The 24,036-nt window shown below is 32.9% G+C and overlaps 1 protein-coding gene across 3 annotated transcripts; it reads left to right on the top strand.

Moving 5' to 3' along the window:
* The first annotated feature begins 2,290 nt into the window (after positions 1 to 2,290).
* Positions 2,291 to 18,329, top strand: LOC143072492 (ubiquitin thioesterase Zranb1-like). 3 transcript variants are annotated; one of them, XM_076247430.1, is made up of 9 exons: positions 2,313 to 2,408; positions 7,434 to 7,614; positions 11,818 to 12,986; positions 13,745 to 13,816; positions 14,562 to 14,757; positions 15,496 to 15,614; positions 16,376 to 16,501; positions 17,533 to 17,762; positions 18,041 to 18,329. In XM_076247430.1, exons 3-9 carry the CDS (start codon positions 11,861 to 11,863, stop codon positions 18,263 to 18,265), a joined length of 2,094 nt encoding a protein of 697 aa, XP_076103545.1. In that variant the 5' UTR covers positions 2,313 to 2,408; positions 7,434 to 7,614; positions 11,818 to 11,860; the 3' UTR covers positions 18,266 to 18,329. The 3 variants fall into 3 exon arrangements, with proteins under 3 accessions (XP_076103544.1, XP_076103546.1, XP_076103545.1); XM_076247429.1 differs by lacking the exon at positions 7,434 to 7,614 and having other exon boundaries at positions 2,291 to 2,408; XM_076247431.1 differs by lacking the exon at positions 7,434 to 7,614 and having other exon boundaries at positions 2,311 to 2,421.
* Positions 18,330 to 24,036: the final 5,707 nt, after the last annotated feature.

Genomic DNA, 24,036 nt, shown 5'->3' with positions numbered 1-24,036 from the left:
TGCCAATCAGTTGTTTTAGTTTCTTTCTTTTAATGTCATATATATCAGAGACCATAAGTTACCAAAATGTGCAGAGGCGGATTTAGGGGGCGGTCACGGCCCCCTTTTCTGGAAAAAAAATTGGTTGATTGTGTAGGGAATGACTGGATCGGGCCCCCTCTTAGCGGGCATTCAAGCCTATCTTCCATAAATTTCTTTTGATGAAGACTTGAAAGAATAATGTATATATACAGAATACAGAATGCTTTATCAAATCATATGGGTATTACATCTATGATCAAATCAATATAGTTTAAAAAGCAACAGTCCATTTGCGCCAATCTGGGGCGTAGCTCCATATACGCTGTCACGCCATGGCGTGCACATAGTGGGGTCTAAAAAAATTATTTACGCCGGAAAATAAAATAAATATACAAACGAGTAATAACGAAATATAAAATTTAACTTAACCAAGCAAATAAGAAAACGATACAGTATAACTATTTTAATAACGTCACAATTATATTTCAATATGTAAAATCAACTCTGACCGAAATCGTTTTTAATTTATTTGCGTGAATTTTCCGGTACTCAACGTAAAAAGCATAAAAAGCAACATAAACATGAGCAGTTCAAAGCGTGACAAGCCTAAATGGCAAACTTTAGACGATTTTTTCACTAAAAATCCTACTAACAGTACCAATAGTGATAGTCATGCAGAAACACAACCAGCAACAAATCAGGACAATATAGACTCTGAAACGTCACAAATTGACAATGTCAGAACTTAGCTTTAGCGCCACATCAGTGTCAATGTCAAAGATAGTACAAAAAAATCTGGGACCATCTTATCCAGATATTTCTTTGTTGAAAGATTCGACATCCTTAGGAAAAGATGTAAAATTACAACTTTTGACCGACAAATGGAAAGATGTCCACACCTTCAAATTTCCGACAAGGTATATTAACTCTATTTCAATAAAAAAAATATATAATGCGCTTCGTGGAACTAACAGGGCTGCAGGGGTTGTAAACCCACGTCTTTGTTTGGATATAAGGGTTGTAAATTTCGTACATAATTTTGGCAAAACATAACCAATTGACTTTTGTTCCATTTTTATCTCGCAACATTGGATCCGACCCTGAACAATTTAATGAATTACAGTAACCTTTATACAAGTTTGACTGTCCCTTTGGTATCTTTCGCCCCTCTTTTATACGTAAATTACGATAAGGGTAATCATGGTAATCTGAATTCCCTCTTTAAATTATTGTGATATTTTGAAAGGCTACTTCATATTGTTCTGTTTTGAAACCTTCCTGTCGAAATAAGGCGTCAACGCATTCAAGACTTCAAGAGAGAGGTTGAACGCTGGCGAGCTCGCTGTCGAATCCTACCTAGTGATAAAGTGCCGACAACACTGTGTCAAACGCTTGATATCGTTAATCCCGCATTGTATCCGTCTATTGATACAATTAATACTGTGTGTTCTTACAATGTCCGTTGCTAGTGCTACAGCTGAAAGGTTTGAAAACGTACATCCGTTCCACAATGAGAAATGACAGATTGTCAGCTTTGGGTTTAATGCACATCCACCGTGATTTTCAGGTAAACTTAGACAAGGCCATGAACGTTTTTGTTGCAGCTAAAAAACAAAGGGCAGATTTTTGATGTTTCTCAATAAAAAATTATTAAATACAGTCTTAATAATTTGCTATTCAAACCAATTTTAGGCCTTCAGAACGCACCATTTTGCGTCTAGCCAAAAAAAACCTTGGGGGGGGGCAATCCCCCCCCCCCACACTGGTTGGCGTGCACTTCAAAAGGACCCAGCTACGCCCCAGCCAATTGCTATTGACAAGATCTGAGACTACTATAATTTGAGCCAATTGCTATTTTCAAACAAAACTCATTTGCGACAATTGACCTGTAATTATATATTCACCGAACATAATAATCCTTAATAAATTGTGGTCATTGAAAAAATATCATTTATGATATATATCCGTCTCAGGGGCGGATCCAGCCATTTTAAAAAGGGGGGTTCCCAACCCAGAGTAAAGGGGGGGTTCCAGCTATATGCTCCCATTCAAATGCATTGATCGGTAAAAAAAAGGGGGTTCCAACCCCCGGAACCCCCCCCCCCCCTTTTTGGATCCGCGCCTGCGTCTGACCATGGTAGTAATATTGAAAATATTTAAATATTACTTCCATGTCAGCTCACATGTCAGTGTCTTCGACGTGGTATTTTAATCTTAGTCTGTTAGTGCTTGATTTCGTTTCGTAAAATATTGACTGATTCGATTGTTTAGGATTCGTTATATATATTCACCAATCGTAGACCTCCACTGCACTTTGTTATTGTTTTCATGTGTGTTTAAAAACAAACAGATGATGTGAAAAAATAAGACGTTACAGAGTCATTTTGGTATGAACAATCGGTAATGATAAATTAAGAAAATGATGCGTTTGATGGCGAAAACGCAGTCAGTCCAATATGTACTCTGACTCAATCACACGATTGGTGACTGATGAAGTGTTATAAATTTGTGTATCCTCATGTTGTATGTAGATGATGACTTCGATAGTAACTGTACGCATAATTTTTTAAGGTCCGTCTACATTGCTTACAAACGACTGTTATACTTAGATCTGTAATAATTCACATTCTTGTTTACCTCAGACTCAAATGTGCAGGTTTGCATCCAGGATGTCAAGATAATTAAGATACAGACTTACTAGTCCAAATAATAATGACGTCTTGAAAGGCTATTATAATTTTTTTCTTTGACGCCTTACTTCGAGACGTCAAAATTATTTGGACTACAGACTTACAGTACCTGGCCAAAAGTATTCGTCACCTGCTTTTAAAAAAAACGTAACATGGTCAAAAACACAATACGAGACAATATATTTCATGTAAAAAGACATTTTTTCGTAAAATTTTTATTTTGAGGGCATTTATGGTTGGATTTTTATCAACAAGGCCGTACAAGATGTAGAATTGTCTAAAGATATATATATGTTTGTTTATTAAAATGTAGTTAATAGTTTTGTCTTAAAGGGATAATTCGCGATTTTTCACTTTTCATCTTATTATGTTCATAATACCATAAAAAACATATTCACCAAGTTTTATTTCGATATGAAAAGTAATAAAGGAGAAAATTGGGAATTTTTAATTTTATTTTATCAAACTTCCTGACTTATGTGACATAGTTTAAGTCTTTGAGCATGCCGGGAGTGAAATTAGTCTCATTTAAGTCTTGTTCGTCAACCATCTAATAACGCTATTTAAAGCGCATCGACGACTTTTGGTGTAGCTATCAACCAACGAAAAGTAAGTGATAGCCATGCAACTTTTTAAATTAGATTGTAGGATTCATGTGTGGATTTTTTATACGAATTCTAGTAATTAAAGTAAATAATACAATAGAACATTTTTATGATTTTTTTTCTTCAAATACTTTAAACAAACATATGAAACTGACACGATCGATAGTGTATTAAAAAATACATGTTTGTATTCTGAACTTTTTGCTTCATTTCAGAAAACATTTTCACTTGCTTGTACTGTGGAAATTAAATGTGTATTAATTTGTGACACTTAGTGAATGTTGAATGCGTAGTTAAACTCAAGGTAATTAAAAGATTAGCATTATGTAATTCTAATCTTTTGATCTTCATTCAGTGACACCTAGGCGTCACGGTTCAGCATTTCAGGTGTGAACAACATTTCGTATGAATGATAATAATATACGGGAGTCAGTTATAGTTATAGACACAGAAATGTAAGAAAAAGAATTAAAATGAATTTACGGGAGAAATAAGGTCGCACAATAACTGGATAGCCTTTGTATATTTTTATATATTTTGCATAAGCTCACTTTTAAATGAATTATGACTTCTGAGTAGTTTTGTAACGATAAAATACTGAATTATTTTAATTGAATAAATTTATAAATAAAAATAGCCTTCTAAACACGAGTGTATGAACTAAAAATTGTACTTTTTTAAATTAAAATCGCCAACCTTTAATATTTCAAACAGATTGCAATTATATAATTTAGTCCATCCAAAGCGATCTTTATTTACATATTTAGGAGTTAATGTTCTCATCAAAATATTTTAAATCTCACAACGCATGCATGAATACTTCAGCTACATTGTATTTGAAAAAAAAGATGTTATAAAAAATTGACAGGAAATTTAAGGATCCACTTGGAATGGAATCGAAAAATTACGAATAGAAATTCTTTTCAAGTGTGAAAAACGTCAACCAAATTTATTCATAATCGGGAGCGTCCTTATATTAAAATAGTCTTCTTCTCACAACAAATAATACTTTAGCTATTTGACCAACTATGTTTAAAAAAAAAGACAACGAATTTAATGTCATTTGCGATATAGCTCCGTAACTTTCTATCCAGGCGTAGAAATGAATCGTCGACAAGTGCGTACATTTTTTTTAAATTAATATTTCTGGTATGTTCCAATCTGTCCTGTTTACTATTGACAACGAGTATATATTACATTTCCCCAAATTAAACCTTGGGAAAAAAATGTAAATAGATTTTTATTTTATCAAATCTTTTTTTTTGTTGGTATTATTTATATTTTTATAAATAATATTCTTTACACCAGTAATGTTATTTATAAACAAGCGTATGAGTTTAGTAATGACTAGTATATTATATCACTTTCGGACAAGCAAGACAGAGAGGTATATTATACACCTGATAGTTCAAAATGGAGAGTTATAAGTTATCGGCCGTGTACACTGATCAATACCTTCAGAAGTGAAACGATGCATGAACTTGCAAGCCCGACAGGAAATCGCTTGAATACCTGGACGTGTCACCTCACACCCCTCACAATACCTTTGGGAGTAATACCTTTAGTCATGCTGGTGATCAGATGAGGGAAGATCCGAATTTATTTGAATAAAATTTATTACTTTAAAGAATTATAAACGAATTAGATTTACGAAAACAGTTTTCACGGAACACTTATTTATGATCTAAACTCTGACTTTTTAACTAATTCCAATATTAACAGTTTAAAAATAACAGACTATGGTTATTTAAAAAAAATAAGATCATTTTCCGTATCAAGTTAGTTTGTCAGATAAAACAACCGTACAATTGACAAGATATCGACACGCAATTACGACTACATCGGTTACTGTAGTTTTGGTCCTTTGTGGTTTATAGACATATCGTGATTTTTAATCGGGGAAGACGACAAAATGGCGGAATGCAGAGAATTGATACTCTAAATTTAAAATCGATGGTGATCTCTTATCTAGCGGAATAAAATTTAATATCTATAAATTTGAGCATTTCTGTATAGAATGGACATAATATCAATTTTTGATTTTTTTGAGAAGTTTCCCTTTAAGGTGTTTTTGTTTTTCTCTTGATTTGAACACATACAATAAATTTTTATAATTTGATTTGGTTGATATATATAGCAAATTTCTGAACAGAAAATAATATTTGTGTTAACTTGTGAAAAAATGAAAATGATCCATAAAAAAAATATAACCAAATAAACCAATAAACCTGTGACAATTTCTACTTCTATTGGTACCAAGTTGCTTAAAATCAAACCCAAAATGACCCCAAAATATTTTTTAGAAAAATGTAGTTTTATATATACAATATACAATGTATAGGGAAAAATCTCAAGTGACGAATATGGCCACACTTTGTATATTAAAAGAATTTGTCTCAAACACCCCCCTTATTCAAATTCATGTGTGCTCTCATAGCAGTCATTTAATTACGAATTATGCATAAATTATTTCTACAAGTGTGCACCTTTTGGCTTTTCAGCGGCGGATCTCATAAGTTTCTTTATTTTTGTGTTCATTAAGCTATAGCTAACACCTGAGATTTTGCCAAAATTGTTAAGTTAAACTAAAGATCAAAGAGAAATCTATATATATCTGCAACCAGAGAGTATGAATATCATTAGATAATTGCTTGTCTCCATTGGAACTTGAACCTTGGACCTCTGTGTAATAAGGCAGCATGTTAACTGAATGAGCTATAATATGTACTTCCTTACTGTAGCTCAACTGCTTACGGCTGACAAAGTATCTACCACATTTACTAAGGGAAGCAATCTGGTCACACTCCCCCTCTCAAGAATCATTGGGTCCAACAATAAAAACCCACAGTTAGAAGAATTACACAGCGCATGAATATCATTACAAAATTGCTTGTCTCCACCGTGACTGTGTAACAAGGCAAAGCATTGATTGACTGAGCTAAATACATGTAAGCTAAGTAGATCCTTGGCTTTACCGCTTAAAGCTGACTAAATATCTACCACATTTACTAAGGGAAGCAATATTCCCATCACATTTCAAAGGAAATAGCTGCCACATAAGCATAATAATGTGTGAGTCTTAGCTAATTGCATGCGATTTGACTTGACAGCTGGATTTATATTATAATTATATAACCATGATAAACATTAATCTTTAAAGAACCTGATCATTCTTTCAGTGATTTGCTGGGGTTTTTTTTGGCATGAAGAATGATTCAATAATTTTCATACGTAATAAAGTGAAGAGATGAATTTCCTCACTTTAACATTGCATGTTTGATTTGTAAAACATTTCATGCTCAAGCTTTTTATACGACTTCAAACATTTTTTTGGAATCGTATAATGGTATGATGTCGTCGTCCTCTGCGTCGTTGTCCGAAGACACATTGGATTCTGGACAATAACTTTAGTTTAAGGGAATGGATCTCTATGAAATTTTTTAAGAAGGTTCAGTACCACAAAGGGAAGGTTAGGATTGATTTTGTGGATGATGGTCCCAACATTTAAGGAATTAGGAGCCCAATAAGGACTAAAAACAATTGTTTTTCTAGTTTCAGGATGATAACTTGTGTATATAACTATTTCAATTGATTGAAATTGTACCATAATGTTTAATACCACAAGTGTAAGGTTGAGATTAATTTAAAGGGATAATGGGGCCAACAGATTAGGAATTAAGGGCCAAAAAGGGGCCAAAAAGAGGCATTCTAGTTTCCAGACAATAACTTGTGTGTAAGTGTATGGATCTCTCTGACATATTGTACCACAAGTTTCCATATAACAAAAGGAAGGCTGGGATTGAAAAAGGGGTTAACTCCCCCAAACATGTTGGAATTTGGGGTAAAAAAACGGCCAAACACAAGCATTTTTGTAGTTTTGAGACAATAACTTGTGTTTATTAAGTGTATGGATCTCTCTTAAATTGTACTACAAGGTTCCATACTACACTGGTGTCAACGTGATGATCAAAACTGCAGTTACGGTCATCCCAATATGGCGGACACAAATATAGGGTTGATCAGGCCGATTTCTCCATTTTAACAGCTTATATTCAGATTTGTATTATGTTAAGAAACATCTTTATAAGCATTGCCTTTGAAATATTTTTTCGGACAGGATGGAAAAGCAACAAGAAGAATGAAAATGGAGATACAAAAAATCACGATGATGATAGTAACTTTTATTTATTTTTATCAACGATGATCGTAACTTTTACTTAAGAAGATCGTAACTGTCTGTTCCAAGGAAGCATTTTCTGATAAATAAGGACATATAGCTGTCTCGTATGCAAAAAAATGTAAGTTATCAGCTGATATTGTGATAATAATGAGGAACGATCTCTGAGGGAGGGTAACATCTTATTGGTGAGTGCACACATGGTTATGACTTCGCGAGATTTCGTATAATCGTATTTATTTTTTATCTAGTTCAATATTAAAATGCATTGGGGGTTAACAACTTTATATTTTTATATAAATAAGGTATTGGACAGTTCATTAATGACCAGTTTGTTAAAATTGGAGATTTTAAAAAAAATTTCCCCTACACTTTATAGGGACAATAGTACCTTTCGAGGATCTTGTATTTTTGGGGAATTCAGTCTTCATAGTTTCTTTTTATTAACAGATTAACGATTTTTAAAGGAGTGGTTGACAAAATAAAGCATTAAGAAGTGTAATCATATCTGTTGAATGAAAAAAACAACAACCAATGAAACCGTCAATAAAGGGAGCTATTATTTGATTTTTATTTGGGGGAGGGAATAGGATGAATAATTTTGTCCTGCATTTTTTTATGTTGAAATCTCTATCCTGTATTTTTATTTTTACTCTATTCGGTCCTGCTTTTTTTCATCCTGATTTTTTTTACATAAATTGTCACTCTGCCTTTTTGTTTGGCCAAGATGTTCATCCGGCTTTTTGTTTACTCAAATCTCCTGTCCTGCCTTTTTCCAAATTCCATCCCCCCTTATAAACATCACATGGTAGATCCCTTATTGATATGTTTGGCTTAAAACAACTACTTCGACTAACCTCAATAATACATGTCTGATACCGTATAAATGTAAGGATTTGTAGCTTAAAAAATCTAATATGAACATGTATACCATCTATTTCAACTTTTTCTTCTTTACATAAATAGCCAACACATGGTAAATATAGGCAACAGTAGTCCAGTGGCGTATCCAGAGATTTTCATAAAGTGATGGGGGACTGGCTGTGTAAGAGTAGGCCCGCTACAGTCATGCTTCATTGATACTCTTTACAATCAACCAAATTTCCCCCACAAAAAGGTGGAGCACCTTGACCCTCCCTCTAAGTCCTCCTCTGTAGTCTACCAAGGTTTAATAGTCATAGTTTGGTTAAGAAAAAACAAGACCAGGCAACAATTTCAAACCGATAGAAAGTCATCAAAATAATGTAATTTCATGCCTTCCTTTACTTTATTCAGTGAAAGTTTTGGCCTGTATTCTTAAACTGCATCATGAGAATGATATTCATATCAACTTCATATTACTTTCTATAATTTATGAAAAACATATTCAATGGCAATGCTTATAAATATTTTTCTTGATATAAAACAAATCTGAAAATAAGCTGTTAGAGTGGAGAAATCAGCCTTCTAAAATATCCCTATATTTGTGTCCCCCATATTGGGATGATCGTAATTGCAGTTACGATCATCACGTTGACGCCAGTGGTACTACAAAGGAAAGGCTGGGATTGAGTTTTGTCAGAAACTAATAGCTCTTTCCAATAAGTTTGTTTTCCTTTTTTGTCATAATTCTCTAACAATTTATTATGCATACAATTTATACATGTACATGTATGCAAGTACTTAATGTACCCCATGCAACAAACAAAAAACACTTTTATTTGACTTCAATTAAGTTTTTGCTTATAATTAGGCCCTAGAAAAACTGTTTGTTTCCCCTAAGCCAACCATATAAAAAAGAAGATGTGGTATGATTGCAAGTCTTTTTATTGAACAAAAGAAATTGCATGCCCACTCCTATGTGTGGGCAGAGAGGACAAGCTAGAAAAATTGCCCACCCCGTGCCCACTCCCACTGTGGGCAGGTGGACAAAGCAAACTCCATCTAAGCTGTAGTTTAAATTTCCACCGTTATTAACGGTACCTGATTTTATTTCCATTTGTGTTACACACAGTCTATAGCAACACTATTTGATACACACACTAAAAATCCTGCCTGCTGGGCCTTGAAAATTTTCCAATACTAGAAGAAACAATGTAGCCATTCATTCATGAACTAGCCATTTCAGATGTGTCTTTTTTTATGGCCGTCCATTCGTTCATCCCTCTGTGCGTCCGTTTGTCTGTCCTGCTTCAGAAAGTTTTTGGTTGAGGTAGTTTTTGATGAAGTTGAAGTCCAATCAACTTGAAACTTAGTAAACATGTTCCCTATGATATGATCTTTCTAATTTTAATGCCAAATTAGAGATTTTATCCCATTTTCATGGTCTAGTGAACATAGAAAATGATAATGCGGATGGGGCATTGGTGTACTTGGGACACTTTCTTGTTTTATCCTGAGATCATGTTGATACAAATGAAGAGGATGTGAATGGGGTTTATAGAAAAGAGAATAATGGGGAAAAACATTAATACAGAAATAATGGACCCCATCCATACTCTTATTGCTCCACACATGTTACTTTTATTTTTCTCTCTCAACATTTCAATAGCGGACATTTTCCGTCTCAGCGTATATGGAAGCGAATAGTTCACAGATCTATTTTTGAATATGAACTTAAGGAATGGCAACAACGTATAAATATAGATAGTGACTTTAACATTTTCAAGAAGATACATAAAGTATTTCAGCCTCATCCTGCATGGACAGTTGCATTAGACTTTCCGTGTTTGCGTAAACAGGCAAATTACATAGTATCCCTGTGTTGTTTGGTCCACAATACGAACAGTGATAGTATTTTATGTGATAAATGTGGTAAACTTTTCACCGACCCGTGTATTCACGCAATTTCTTCGTGTGACTATTTATCCGACATTCGAGATGAATTCTGGTGCGAGCTACTATGCTTAAACCCAATAACTTTCAGTGCCTTTCTTGGTTCCTTAGATGATGAAGATTTCTGTTACATTTTACTCTCATGCGAAACCGAATTTGAACTAGACTGTGAGCAGAAAAAACGTTTTCAATTTTTATGCGTCAAATATGTTTACAGATTTTGCAAAACATTTTCTCATTCCTAATTGACAATATGAATTAAGTTCAAAAGTTGTTTTTTTTTCTCAATCCGAATTAACAATGTGAATTAAGTCGAAAGTACTTTCAATTATTATTTTTTTTTTTTTCCGTTCATGTGGTTTTTTTTTTTGGTTTTTTTTTGTGTATTCAAATTTGTACATATTGTGTTATGCAATAATATTGTATTGGTATCACTATCTCTCCTTAGGGAGGCTAATAAAGATATATATAATAAAAATGTTTCAATAATGAATAAAGATAAAACAAAACAATTGTTAGCTTAGAAAAGAAATATATATAACTTTTTTAATACATAATTTGTATTTGATATCTGTGTACATTGTTTAACTTTCCAAAATGTTTACACATAATAATAACAACTTTAATGTTACTGTAACAAATTTTAAACAATTAAAGCTGTTTACATGTTTTTTTTTAGTTCAACATAATTACATGTACAATAAATTTCTCTTCTAAAGCAGAATTTATTATCATTTTGTACACATTCATTTTCCTCCTGCTTTGTGCAAAGCCATTTATTTTCAGTTCTTTCCAGGCTTAGTTGTATAACTGTTATTTTCAAAATCAGTTAATCCTTCACAAACATCACAAAAAAATCTTTACTTGTATATACATGTATATAGGCAAATTAATTAATTCTAAGAACACTTTGGATTTTAATTAATTGTTGATAATTTTTGACATAACATTTGTAATCTGATACACAGCTTTTCATTGTGATATATCTACATATATACAATGTATATCATATGTACCAGACCATATGAGTATTTGGACCGTACACGTAAGGTCCGGACCGTATATGTATACTCGTATGGTCTGACCATAGGTGTATGGTCGGACCGTATGAGTATACATGTATGGTCCAGTACGAGCTGACTATAGATGTGATTGGATCATATGGGTTATATTTAAACAATTTATCACAATCTTTATTTTTAGTTTTACAAATTGTTATTATTACAATTAGATGGATAAACTGAGCAATTGAAATTAAACATTTGTTTAATTGGTTATCTGAATCCTATTTTGGTACACTCGCCCAAGGTGACACTTGCTACAACAAGCAACATAATATTTTTAACATTTAAAAATGTACATGTTTGCAGTAATTCATGCATGTTCCTTTCAATTTGCATTTTTTGTAAAGTTGCTAAACATTCTAGAACAACTTTGTATAAATGTATTTAATTTGTTATATCAGGTTGCACTATAAAATGAAATCATATATATATTTGTATATTTTCAGGGCAGCTTCAGCCTGACTGGTATCAGAAAGGTACCAGTTCATCATGGCAGATGCAGCAAGGAAAAAGTGGTCCTGTGAATACTGTACGTATCAGAACTTTGAAGCTGCTATAAAATGTACTCTCTGCCATGCTTCACGAGGATCACCACTTATTATTACTGACCTTCACAATGAAGAGCAGGACATTTATAAAATGGCTGTCAAATCAGGAAACAATAGAGAAAATAGTGAAGTTATTTGCTCTTCAAAACTGAATAAGTGGAACTGTCGTACATGTACATATTTGAATTGGCCAAAAGCTGTAAGATGTGTTCAGTGCTATACCCCGAAAAACAAGAAGTCTTCCCCTCCTAGTGCCTCTCCTACTCATGAAAAGGTCCCATCTGGTCCCTTATCAGGGGAGGCTATAACACAAAGAAAGACACCTCCCCATCGAGATATGCCATCATCGCCAAAGGCAGCTAATAAAACATCTAACAATGATATTAATAGGCAAAAAACTTATGCAAGAGTAAAATGGATATGTAAAAGTTGTACTTATGAGAACTGGCCAAGGAGTTTCAAGTGTTGTATTTGTGGAACAAGTAAAGGAAGAACTTCTCCAGAAATTACAAATACTATACTGTCTTGTGAAAACAGTCCAACTTCTGGATCACCTACTGGCTCGGGTTGTGCTTCAGGTGTTCAAACCAGTTTATCTGATACCAGTTTGGCCACTGCTGTAAATAACCAAGAAGACAATAAATCAATGGAGCGTAAACTCAAACAAATTAAAAAGCGAATGCGAGAGAAAGATTGGTTATGGTTGAATGCCTGTGTGGGAGTTGTTGAAGGTGAAGCTCAAACTGTGGAAGCGTATATTGCCTCTGGTGGGGACACTTATAGACAATTAAGCCAGGATGAAGCCGCTATCCTGAATCGGCCTAGCGCCTTCCAACCTGGATATACATTAGTACATTTAGGTATAAGATTCAAACGAGAAGATATGTTAGCTGTGTTATTAACCAGTACAGAGTCAGCTACAAATTGTAAAAAAAGACTGCCATCACACATAAGTCCAGATTTAGCGGCAGATATCCGGCGTTTGATATCAGCATCACTTAGACAGAGCAAAGGGGAATTCCCTTGTCAGATCATGTCAGAAAGTGTTACATTTTCTTTACCCACTGGTAAGTTTATTACATATTATTATACGACCGCAAACAAATTGTTGGGATCGTATATTGGTACAAAAAAATGTATGATGTAGTCGTCTGCGTCGTCGTCCAATTTGGTTTCCACATGTTCCAGACAATAACTTAAGTTTACGTGAATGGAATCAATGGATCTCTTTGAAATTTTTGGAGAAAAAGTTTGGATTGATTTTGGGGATGGTGGTCCCAACCCTTTAGGAATTAGGGGCCCAAAACTAGCATTTTTATACTTTCAAGGTAATAACTTGTGTATAAGTATTTCAATTGCTCTGAAATTGTACCACAATGTTTAATACCAAGTAGAAGGGTTGGATTCATTTTCAGAATAATGGGGCCAACAGATTAGGAATTAAGGAATTTGGAAGTTTGGGAGTAATTGCTCCAAGGAGGGATTCAAGAAGTTGGTTGAATGCTTGTGTGGGAGTTGTTGAAGGTGAAGCTCAATTTTTTTTAAGGGTTTCATAATTTTTTTTCAGAATTTTAAATTTTTGAAAAGTTTCAAGAAGAAAGAAGAAACCTTCAGTTGCACAATAGATTTGTAAGATCTTTGACCACATTTTTTGTGTGTCAGAAACCTATATTTTGCCAAAATTGATTACAATCCAAATTTAGACAGTATCAAGCTTGAATATGTGTCCAAATTTGCCCCAACAGTTCAGGGTTCAACCTCTGTGGTCGTATCAGGCTGCTTAGTGAAGCAATTTTTCATGTTTGTACTGTGTTTTACTTTTCAGGCATTAACAACTTACCCAGCCCTGTGCAGACTCAATTGTTTGATGAAGTCTTGGATAATGATGTTCAAAAAGGTAACTTTTAAGTTGATAATTGGCAGGCAAAAAAAATAGTTTCCTTTTTAAGAAATATACAATGTAAATATAAAGATGGTATTTCAAGTAGAAATTATTAACTATAAAAATCTTCTGCAGTTTTTACAGCCAAACATGTAATTATTGTCATACATCATGCAGCTGCAATAAATAAGAAAAATCAGTCCAAATGATTTGAATTAGTGAAAAATAGATATTCCACAATATAATTGGAGATCATTTCATTTTTTTCCCCTTTCATACTAAGATCTAAAGAAATTCCTATATTTATATATAAGTACATCTGAGCCAGTGACTACTCTACAACAGATTTATCCATCGGATCACCAGCAGTGATGGTGATACATGGCTGTGTACATTATGTATATACAACTTGTCTAAACATCAACCCAACAATGTAAGATCTGTAAATTTGCTTTCACAAATTTTTGGTTCTTCCCTCGCCAGAATTCGAACCCATGCTACTGAGATATCTTGACACCAAAACGCCTGCACTGTAACCGGAGCTACTTACTACCAGGTCATAGGGTCATAAAACCCTACTGACAGTACTCACTGTACAAAATTAGTGCTCCAAATTCCAAATCCAACATTTTGATTGGTTGAATTCTGAGTGAGTGTCATAATTGTACCTGAAAATTTTAATGATTGTACATTGTAAGGCATGACAGTTATTATAGAGAGTTAACTAAGGTTTATCTTTGTGATTTGTTTGAATCTATAGAATTGGAAGAAGATTTAGTGATAAACTGGAGTAAAGAATTAACAGAAAGGCTCGGCAGTAGGTTATACGCCCTGTGGAATAGAACTGCTGGTGATTGTCTGTTAGACTCAGTTCTCCAAGCCACATGGGGGATATTCGACACAGATAATACACTCAGGAATGCTTTATCAGAAAGTCTTAGTGATGCTGCTATGATGTAAGTTTAAACATTTTATTCTCTATTTTTTCACTACTTTCACATTTCCCAAACAATTCTGAAAAAGTAGTTCACACTTGTGAAATATCTGTTTTTGGCTAATGATAGGTTGGAAGTTAATTATGACATCAAATTTCATTAAAGGTGATCATGACCATGCATAATGATGTCGCATATAAAGAACACAAATTTCTGCAAATGTTTGAAAAGGAAGGATAAAAATCATAAGGGGAAACAGATTCCACCAATATAATTATTAGGATATTTCTCCACTCTCAACAGTAAAATTTTAACTATTTAAAAGAACGGCAAGCCTTGAGCTTTAATTTGAATACTAAAATTTAACTGTCTTGAGTAGAGAAATATTGTAACACTTGTTGCAGTGTAGGAATCTATATTTTCAATTTTCCAAAATTTCAATTAATAGGGTAGAAAAGATCAGTCAAAACTGCTATGCAACAGTTACACAATAATTGTTGTTTTTTAAATTAGGTATTTTTGGGTAAAGATTTCTTAAAATGCAATCAAAACCCTATGATAAGATGTCAAGGTTTTTTTTTTATCGATTTTGACTACCCATTATGGCCATATACTGTCAGTGATCTTGAAGTTGTTTTTTAATGAAAGACTGATTTTCTGGCTTATAAGTCCAAAAGTTTTTTTCTCCTGGATAACGGAATATATACCGGTATGTATAAAGTAAATTAAACTTCTAATATTTTTCACATTGATTTTTAGGTTCTACCCACGATGGAAGGAGTATGAATCATATCAGGCAGAAATGTTACAGTTTAGTCTGGATGAAGCACAGTGGCAGAACGATTGGGCGTTACTACTTAGTATTGCTAGCCAACCAGGTATATTTCAATTTGACAATCAAAGAACTGCATGAAAAAAATTATTGTACTGTAAGTAAGAGAACAGAAAAAAATACCAATTAGGTGATTGATTGATTAGTGTTTAATGCCACTATCAACACTTTTGTGCTATTTGGTGGTGGCCAGTTCCCGGAGAGAACCACTGATCTTCAGAAGGAAACTGACAATCCTAGTCAATTAAGATTGGAGTCAAGTGCACCTGCCCAGTGCAGGATTCAAACTCACAGTTAGAAAAAACTATAACATAAAAAAGGGGACTTATACAAAACAAATCTAATAGACTACTTTCGAGTTCATCCTTTATCGGAAAATAACTCATCAATTATACGCGCCTTTATGACGTCATATACCAGATAGAGGGGGTCGCCTGTATCCCTGCACTATTTACATTCATCAAGTGTCTTAGTGATCGTCATTGTGCAGGATAAACTAGAAATAATGGTTGTTCTGTAGGTACTTAATGACAATTCCCTAATGACAGCAATGCTGATTGTCAATTTTGAGAATTCAATTTGCCGAATAATTTGTACAATATAGAATTATAGTTTTCCAAGCACTTGGAATGGAAGTGACGACGCCCCTTAATGCACAAATGACGTTCACTAAAACCAGTGTTTTTGACGGAAATGCATCGAACTCGAAAGTTGTCTATTGTTGCTTGCAGTTCATAAATTTTTATCTCTTGACAAAGTTTTAATGTCATGAGCAAAGATGTAATTGTATTATTGCTTTTTTTATAGGTGCAGCTTTAGAACAGACCCACATTTTCTGTTTATCCCATATCCTTAGACGTCCAATAATTGTGTATGGTATTAAGTATGTTAAAAGTTTTAGAGGAGAAACTCTGGGATTTGCTCGTTTTCAGGGTATGTACCAGTTATGTACCAGTAATGAATTTGTAAAGTAAAAAGATGTTATTTGTTAAGGATCTGAGATTCATTATTATCTTCCACATGCCTCATTGACTGTACTTTCATGGAGAGCTGTGGAATGAAATATGTAGAATTTGTCTCATGGATGGCATTTATTTTAAGCATTGAATTAAAAGAAGCTCCTTTATCCTGTGAAATAAAAAGCATTGCTGATTGAAGACCACTGGATGTTAAGGGCATACGATACAGTTACAGGGAAGGTAATGATGTTGCTAACGTAAAATGTTATTTTCGCGACGTCAAACTGTGACATATCGGGAAAAGATCCATTTTTCGACTGATTTTTATCATTCAAACTGATTTAATTTGAAAACGAGGGCATGGACCCCCATTTTTTAAACCGACATTTTGTTTCATTCTTCATGGAGATTATGTGGACCAAATTTTATGAAACTGTAAATAGTGCAATTTTTTTAATTTTGATAAATACAAAGCAAAAAATTACGTTTTTTTCTCAATTCATGAAATATGAGTTATTTCTGAACAAAAAAGGCATACATTTTTAGAATACTTATAAAATACAGAAATTACAAATTATTTAACAAAAAACAATTTGTGTTTATCTTTTAAAACAAAAAAGTTATGTCTTTCTTTCGAAATGGAAAATACGGCCACAAATTCGAATTTTGAGCAAATATACAAAATTTCGACCTCATTTAACTCAAAAAGTAGCACATGAAGGTATATTTTTTATTACATATTTGATTTAATCAGGTAAAAAATAACCTATATATGCAAATTTTCATCAACATGTAAATACGGAATCAAAACTGTATCGTATGCCCTTAAGCAACCAACAATCTATCAATCAGATTTTAGAATCAGTAAAGGAACACACTTTTCTGACATTTTTTCAATATGTCTTTTCTATTTTTGGCTTTAAAGTTTCTGTGTAGACCAATTATTACCCTTTTTGTCATTATCTGTATTACTTTTCTTTTCATTACATTTGTTTACATTTTTAGGAATTTATTTGCCATTACTGTGGGAGAAAAGTTTTTGTTGGAAATCTCCAATAGCTTTGGCTTATACTAGAGGCCATTTTTCATCGTTGGTAACCATGGAAATGGTAAAAGATGATTTGATTGGTGCTGGTGCTAATGTTGATAACAATGATGATGAATCTGTTGCCTACTTACCGGTTGTAGATTACGAAGGGAAATTATTACCTGTTCCATTTCTCAAACAGTCCGAGGTGAGTTAATAAAATTCTAGAGGCGATGGATGCAATTTTCCTTCTGTTACCTTATGGTTATGAAGATTTACCAGGTGTTGATTGACTGTTGTATGTTATATTTATAACAGAGTTAAAACTTGTTTTGTATTCATGTACAATGTAATAAACCAGAATGATAATTGGTTGAATAACATTAACTTAAAAACTACTATAGATACTACATCATTGCCTTATGTTTTGCTTTTCATTTTCACTCTTATCTATAGAAAATATATGAAGAAAAATTGTGATTTTAGATTGGTCGAGAGGAGAGTATTCTTCATGAATGGTTAGATATCTGTGTTACAAAGGCTGGACATACCGTCGCTTTACAGATATTAGGACAATGTCCACTAGTTGTCAAACAGATGGTTGAAGAATGGCTTGACCATTATAGACATATTTCTCATCAAATTATACCACAACCTGGATCATTGTCATCTCAGACATTTTCCAGTGACGGAGAAAGTGACCAAGAATAATGAAAACATTTGACTGTATAATTTCATCTTTAGTCAGTTATAAAGTTCATTGTTTGTTTCTAAAGCTTAGTCATATTCATTGTTGAAGCAGAATTTTAGGATAAAATGAAATTGTAAACTCTTTCTCCCTACAAAAGACTTTCAAATTTTTATGCCCAACCTACGATAGTAGAGGGGCATTATGTTTTCTGGTCTGTGCGTCCGTTCGTTCGTCCTTCCGTCCTTTCATCCCGCTTTAGGTTAAAGTTTTTGGTCAAGTTAGTTTTTTATACGACCGCAAAATTTGAAAAATTTTTCGTCGTATATTGCTATCACGTTGGCGTCAGCGTCGTCGTCGTCGTCGTCGTCGTCGTCGTCGTCGTCGTCCGGCGTCCGAATACTTTTAGTTTTCGCACTCTAACTTTAGTAAAAGTGAATGGAAATCTATGAAATTTTAACACAAGGTTTATGACCACAAAAGGAAGGTTGGTATTGATTTTGGGAGTTTTGGTCCCAACATTTTAGGAATTAGGGGCCAAAAAGGGCCCAAATAAGCATTTTCTTGGTTTTCGCACTATAACTTTAGTTTAAGTTAATAGAAATCTACGAAATTTTGACACAAGGTTTATGACCACAAAAGAACGGTTGGGATTGATTTTGGGAGTTAAGGTTTCAACAGTTTAGGAATTAGGGGCCAAAAAAGGGCCCAAATAAGCATTATTCTTGGTTTTCGCACAATAACTTTAGTTTAAGTAAATAGAAATCAATGAAATTTAAACACAATGTTAATGACTACAAAAGGAAGGTTGGTATTGATTTTGGGAGTTTAGGTCCCAACAGTTTAGGAATTAGGGGCCAAAAAGGGACCCAAATAAGCATTTTTCTTGGTTTTCGCACCATAACTTTAGTATAAGTAAATAGAAATCTATGAAATTTAAACACAAGGTTTATGACCATAAAAGGAAGGTTGGGTTTGATTTTGGGAGTTTTGGTTCCAACAGTTTAGGAATAAGGGGCCCAAAGGGTCCAAAATTGAACTTTGTGTGATTTCATCAAAAATTGAATAATTGGGGTTCTTTGATATGCCGAATCTAACTATGTATGTAGATTCTTAATTTTTTGTCCCGTTTTCAAATTGGTCTACATTAAGGTCCAAAGGGTCCAAAATTAAACTTAGTTTGATTTTAACAAAAATTGAATCCTTGGGGTTCTTTGATATGCTGAATTTAAAAATGTACTTAGATTTTTAATTATTGGCCTAGTTTTCAAGTTGGTCCAAATGGGGGTCCAAAATTAAACTTTGTTTGATTTCATCAAAAATTGAATAAATGGGTTCTTTGATATGCCAAATCTAACTGTGTATGTAGATTCTTAATTTTTGGTCCAGTTTTCAAATTGGTCTACATTAAGGTCCAAAGGGTCCAAAATTAAACTAAGTTTGATTTTAACAAAAATTAAATTCTTGGGCTTATTTGATATGCTTTATCTAAACATGTACTTTGATTTTTGATTATGGGCCCAGTTTTCAAGTTGGTCCAAATCAGGATTCCATATCAAGTATTGTGCAATAGCAAGAAATTTTTAATTGCACAGTATTGCACAATAGCAAGAAATATCTAATTGCACAATTTTGTGCAATAGCAATTATTATGAAGTTGAAATCCAATCAACTTGAAACTCAGTACATATGTGCCCTATGATATGATCTTTCTAATTTTAATGCCAAATTAGTGTTTTGACCCAAATTTCACGGTTCACTGAACATAAAAAATGATAGTGCAAATTTCAGATTAAAGTTTTTGGTCAAGGTAGTTTTTGATGAAGTTGAAGTCCAATCAACTTGAAACTCAGTACACATGTGCCCTATGGTATGATCTTTCTAATTTTAATGTCAAATTAGTGTTTTGACCCCAATTTCACGGTTCACTGAACATAAAAAATGATAGTGCAAATTTCAGGTTAAAGTTTTTGGTCAAGGTAGTTTTTGATGAAGTTGAAGTCCAATCAACTTGAAACTTAGTATGCATGTTCCCTGTGATATGATCTTTCTAATGTAAATGCCAAATCAGAGTTTTTACCCCAATTTCACGGTCCACTAAACACAGAAAATGATAGTGCGAGTGGGGCATCTGTGTACTATGGACACATTCTTGTTAACAGCTGTTTTTGAGTTATTACTATTGGGAGTAGATGAAAGATAACTAACTGACGGCAAACACTTCCTTAAATTAATGTATAAATAAAATATACCATCTTCTTAGCTCTAATACGAAACCAAAATGTCTACTATTTAGCATTTTTGCCTCAAATTCAGACTCCACAATTGGCTCCTGTTCAGATATTGAAAGAAAACCATGAAGTACTAAATTTTATATCAATATTTATAAACAGAACACTAGAATTGTATAAAAATTTAGATAATAAGGCTTAGGGAGTACAGTAAGTGCTGACAAATAGAATTTACAACTGATCCCAGCATTTTCCTTTTGAAAAACAGGAATGCTAATTTCCATCTTTTTGGCTATAATATATTGATAGTGAATAATAAGAAACATGTACAATGAAGCAAGTGTGTAAAATTTGAAAGAAAGATAGTATGTATTAATAGTGCTAGTAATTGCATTAGAATATGATAAAATTTTCAAGTAATTGTAAAGAATTGTAAAAAATTATGTATGTGTACATGTTTTAAGTTTTCAATAACTTTGTGTGTTTTTTTCAACATACAAAATGTTTTCTGAAATTTTCTGCAAAATATTTGTTTAATATTGAATGAAAATACTTTCAGCAGGTTAAACACTTGTTTTTTTTAGAATAATTATTATTATGAAACCATTCTGAAAGTTTACAACCTTTTACACACGAAGAATATCATGGCTCAACATTGAGAACTTTAGTATGAAATCCAAATTATTTTGTAGTGATCTCAAGTTATTTACAATAAGAAGCTGTAGCCTGATGTAAATTGTGTCTGATGTTATAAAATTGTTTTTTGTCGAGCCTTAAAGCGAGACATAGCTATCCTACATTCTTTTGGCGTCTTCGTCGGCGGCGTCCACAAATATTAACTCTGTGGTTAAAGTTTTTAAAATTTTAATAACTTTCTTAATCTGTTCTGGATGTCTACCAAACTTGGACAGAAGCTTGTTTATGATGATAAGATAGTATCCAGAAGTAAAATTTTAGAAAAATAAAATTCCATTTTTTCCGTATTTTACTTATAAATGGACTTAAATGAACTTAGTTTTTCTGCCGAGAAATATAACATTCACTTTGTGGATAAAGTTTTAAAAATTTTAATAACTTTCTTAAACTATCCTGGGTTTGTACCAAACTTGGACAGAAGCTTGTTTATGATCATAACTTGACAAAAGATAGTTTTCAGAAGTAAATTTTGTAAAAAAATTAATCCATTTTTTCCATATTTTACTTTTAAATGGACTTAAATTTTCTGCCAGGAAACAACACGTTCACTCTGTAGTTAAAGTTTTAATAACTTTTTTACACTATTTTTTATTTGTACCAAACTTGGACAGAAGCTTGTTTATGATCAAAAATGCTAGTATCTAGAAGGAAATTTTGTTTTCTTCCAGTTGACATTACATGCAGTCTGCAGTTCAAATTTTTAATCTTTTATAAGATTCATAAACTATCTTGGATTTTTACCAGACGTGGACAGAAGCTTTTTACAATCAAAAGATAGTATCAAGAGGAATATTTTTATTGACTAATTTCCTTATTTTTGTTGAGCCTTGGATTAACAGAAAAAAGTAGGTGAGACACTGGGTTCCGCAGAACCCTTACAATTTTTTTTTATAACAAATTAAGGCAAGATGTTTGTCCATATGCTGTTTTATAACTAAAATATACACATGAAAAATTATAATTACTTAACAATGTTTAGGAAAATCTTGTACACTTAATGAACCATGTGCTAAATTTTCATAAGTTCTGGAAAACATGCTTTTCTTGAGTCTCCGTCATATTTTTGAAGATTGAGCTTTACTCAATTTGAAGTACACAGACTGTTTGTTACATATTATTTACTATAAAGGAGTCAATTTTAAAAGGAGGATAATACAATAAGAAAAGCTGTATGTCCTATCTCGTTTTACATATTAAGAAAGGATTCCATGAGTACACACTTTGTGTGCTTAAGAAATTTTTATTTGATTTTTCTCGCACTTCTTTACAGAATAAAAATTAAACTAGTACATACTGCATTGTACAGATTTTTCAATGCATTCTGCTCAAATATTTATTTTTGAAATTTGGCATTTTATTTTATAATCCCAGGATGGACAAGAAATCAAAAGGATTGCTGTAAAAATTATGAAAAGAGTTATTCTGAAAAGGCTGTGGCATTATTAAACTAATAGAATGTTGGTTTTAATTATACTGAATGAAAAGATGCTTTGTTGTTGTGATAATCATAAGCAGATATAATATCATGTAAATTTATATATTAAATGATGTTGTATTATGACAATACATTGGAAATTGTCATAAAAAAAAATCATGTTTTACTGTTCCTGATTTTTTGGAAAATGACGCAGTCATTGTTCCATTACTGGCGACCTGAACTTCATTACATTTCTCTGCCTACCGCGCTTGGTTTCGTATTTACTATTTTCAATACAAACTGGAATCTGCTTGTGTTATCATCATGCATGATCATTGTGTAGTAATCAGCCAGGAACCAGTTTACACTCGGTTTCATATTACTATTTTACAAACTAACTGGTTTCTGCTTGTATTCCACTACACTCGAACAAAGTGTTGTAGTTTGACGGGAACCAGTTTAGAATTTGTAAACTACAAAACGTAATCGGTTATTGTTCATTCCGTTTTGGTGTTTCATACCGACTTATATGGTTCGAATAACCTTAAGACCCTTCAAACATTAATGTGATAGGTATATTAAAGACTGTTTTACAAAAAGGATGGAACTGTTTTACTTTGAAAGTCGTACTATAGTGATATCTGTCATGTACGGATTTCCACTCTCACCGGTTAATTTCTTCTTTTACACGTGCTCTTGAAACTTCCTGTTTAAACATCGCAAGTTTCAAAATTGTTTTTTGAGTGAATTTTAACAATCATTAAGCGTTCAAGAATCATTTTCAAGCAGTTTCTTCTTCTCTTTAATGATGGAAAATAGGTTTTCTCAAGAAAATACCACAAACGATCGCAGAGGAATTGAAACGTACAAGTCAAGTCCGACTTGAAGTTCAAGTTGGCACCTGGTTAAATTGGCATCTAGTCAAATCGGCACCTATTTGACGTCAATTCGGCATCCAATAATATTTGTTATAATATTTTCTATTTAATCAATTAATAACTGTTACCAAGTACATAGTGAATATGTTGTTGTGTATTTAGGTAAACAACGAAACCAAAGTGAATATGTTGTTGTGTATAAAGGTAAACAACGAAGCCCTTGCCCAAGCTGTTGTTTTAACAATTAGACAGTTATTTAAATAAAATGGAAAACTATGAGTCCCTTTCAATAAATCAAACTTTCATGCCAAATAATTAGCAAATTTAAGGTGTTTTTTTCAGTAAAGTTTAAACAGCATTAAACGAACAATCCTGTAAAATGCTCAACTGGTTAAAATAATGCATAAAAATATCCAATATCTCATGTATTAGTCCAAATAATTATGACGTCTGGCAAGGATATTTTTTTTTTTCTGGGATGCCTTCCTACGACCCAGAAAAAAATTAACATAGCCTTGCGGTCATAGGAAGGTGTCCCAGAATAAAATTAAAAAAAGCCTTGCCAGACGTAA

Source organism: Mytilus galloprovincialis, chromosome 4, assembly GCF_965363235.1.
Source record: "Mytilus galloprovincialis chromosome 4, xbMytGall1.hap1.1, whole genome shotgun sequence".
In the NCBI taxonomy this organism is placed as follows: Eukaryota; Metazoa; Mollusca; class Bivalvia; order Mytilida; family Mytilidae; genus Mytilus; species Mytilus galloprovincialis.
Note: the sequence above shows the minus strand (reverse complement) of the source record. Positions and strands in the feature narration are given on the sequence as shown.

Bases quoted from the DNA above. Each gene is read 5' to 3' on its own strand.
- LOC143072492 (XM_076247429.1), top strand. From the start codon at position 11,861: ATGGCAGATGCAGCAAGGAAAAAGTGGTCCTGTGAATACTGTACGTAT. The intron at 15,615-16,375 runs GTATATTTCAAT...CTTTTTTTATAG, and splicing joins TAGTATTGCTAGCCAACCAG to GTGCAGCTTTAGAACAGACC. The intron at 16,502-17,532 runs GTATGTACCAGT...TTACATTTTTAG, and splicing joins GGGATTTGCTCGTTTTCAGG to GAATTTATTTGCCATTACTG.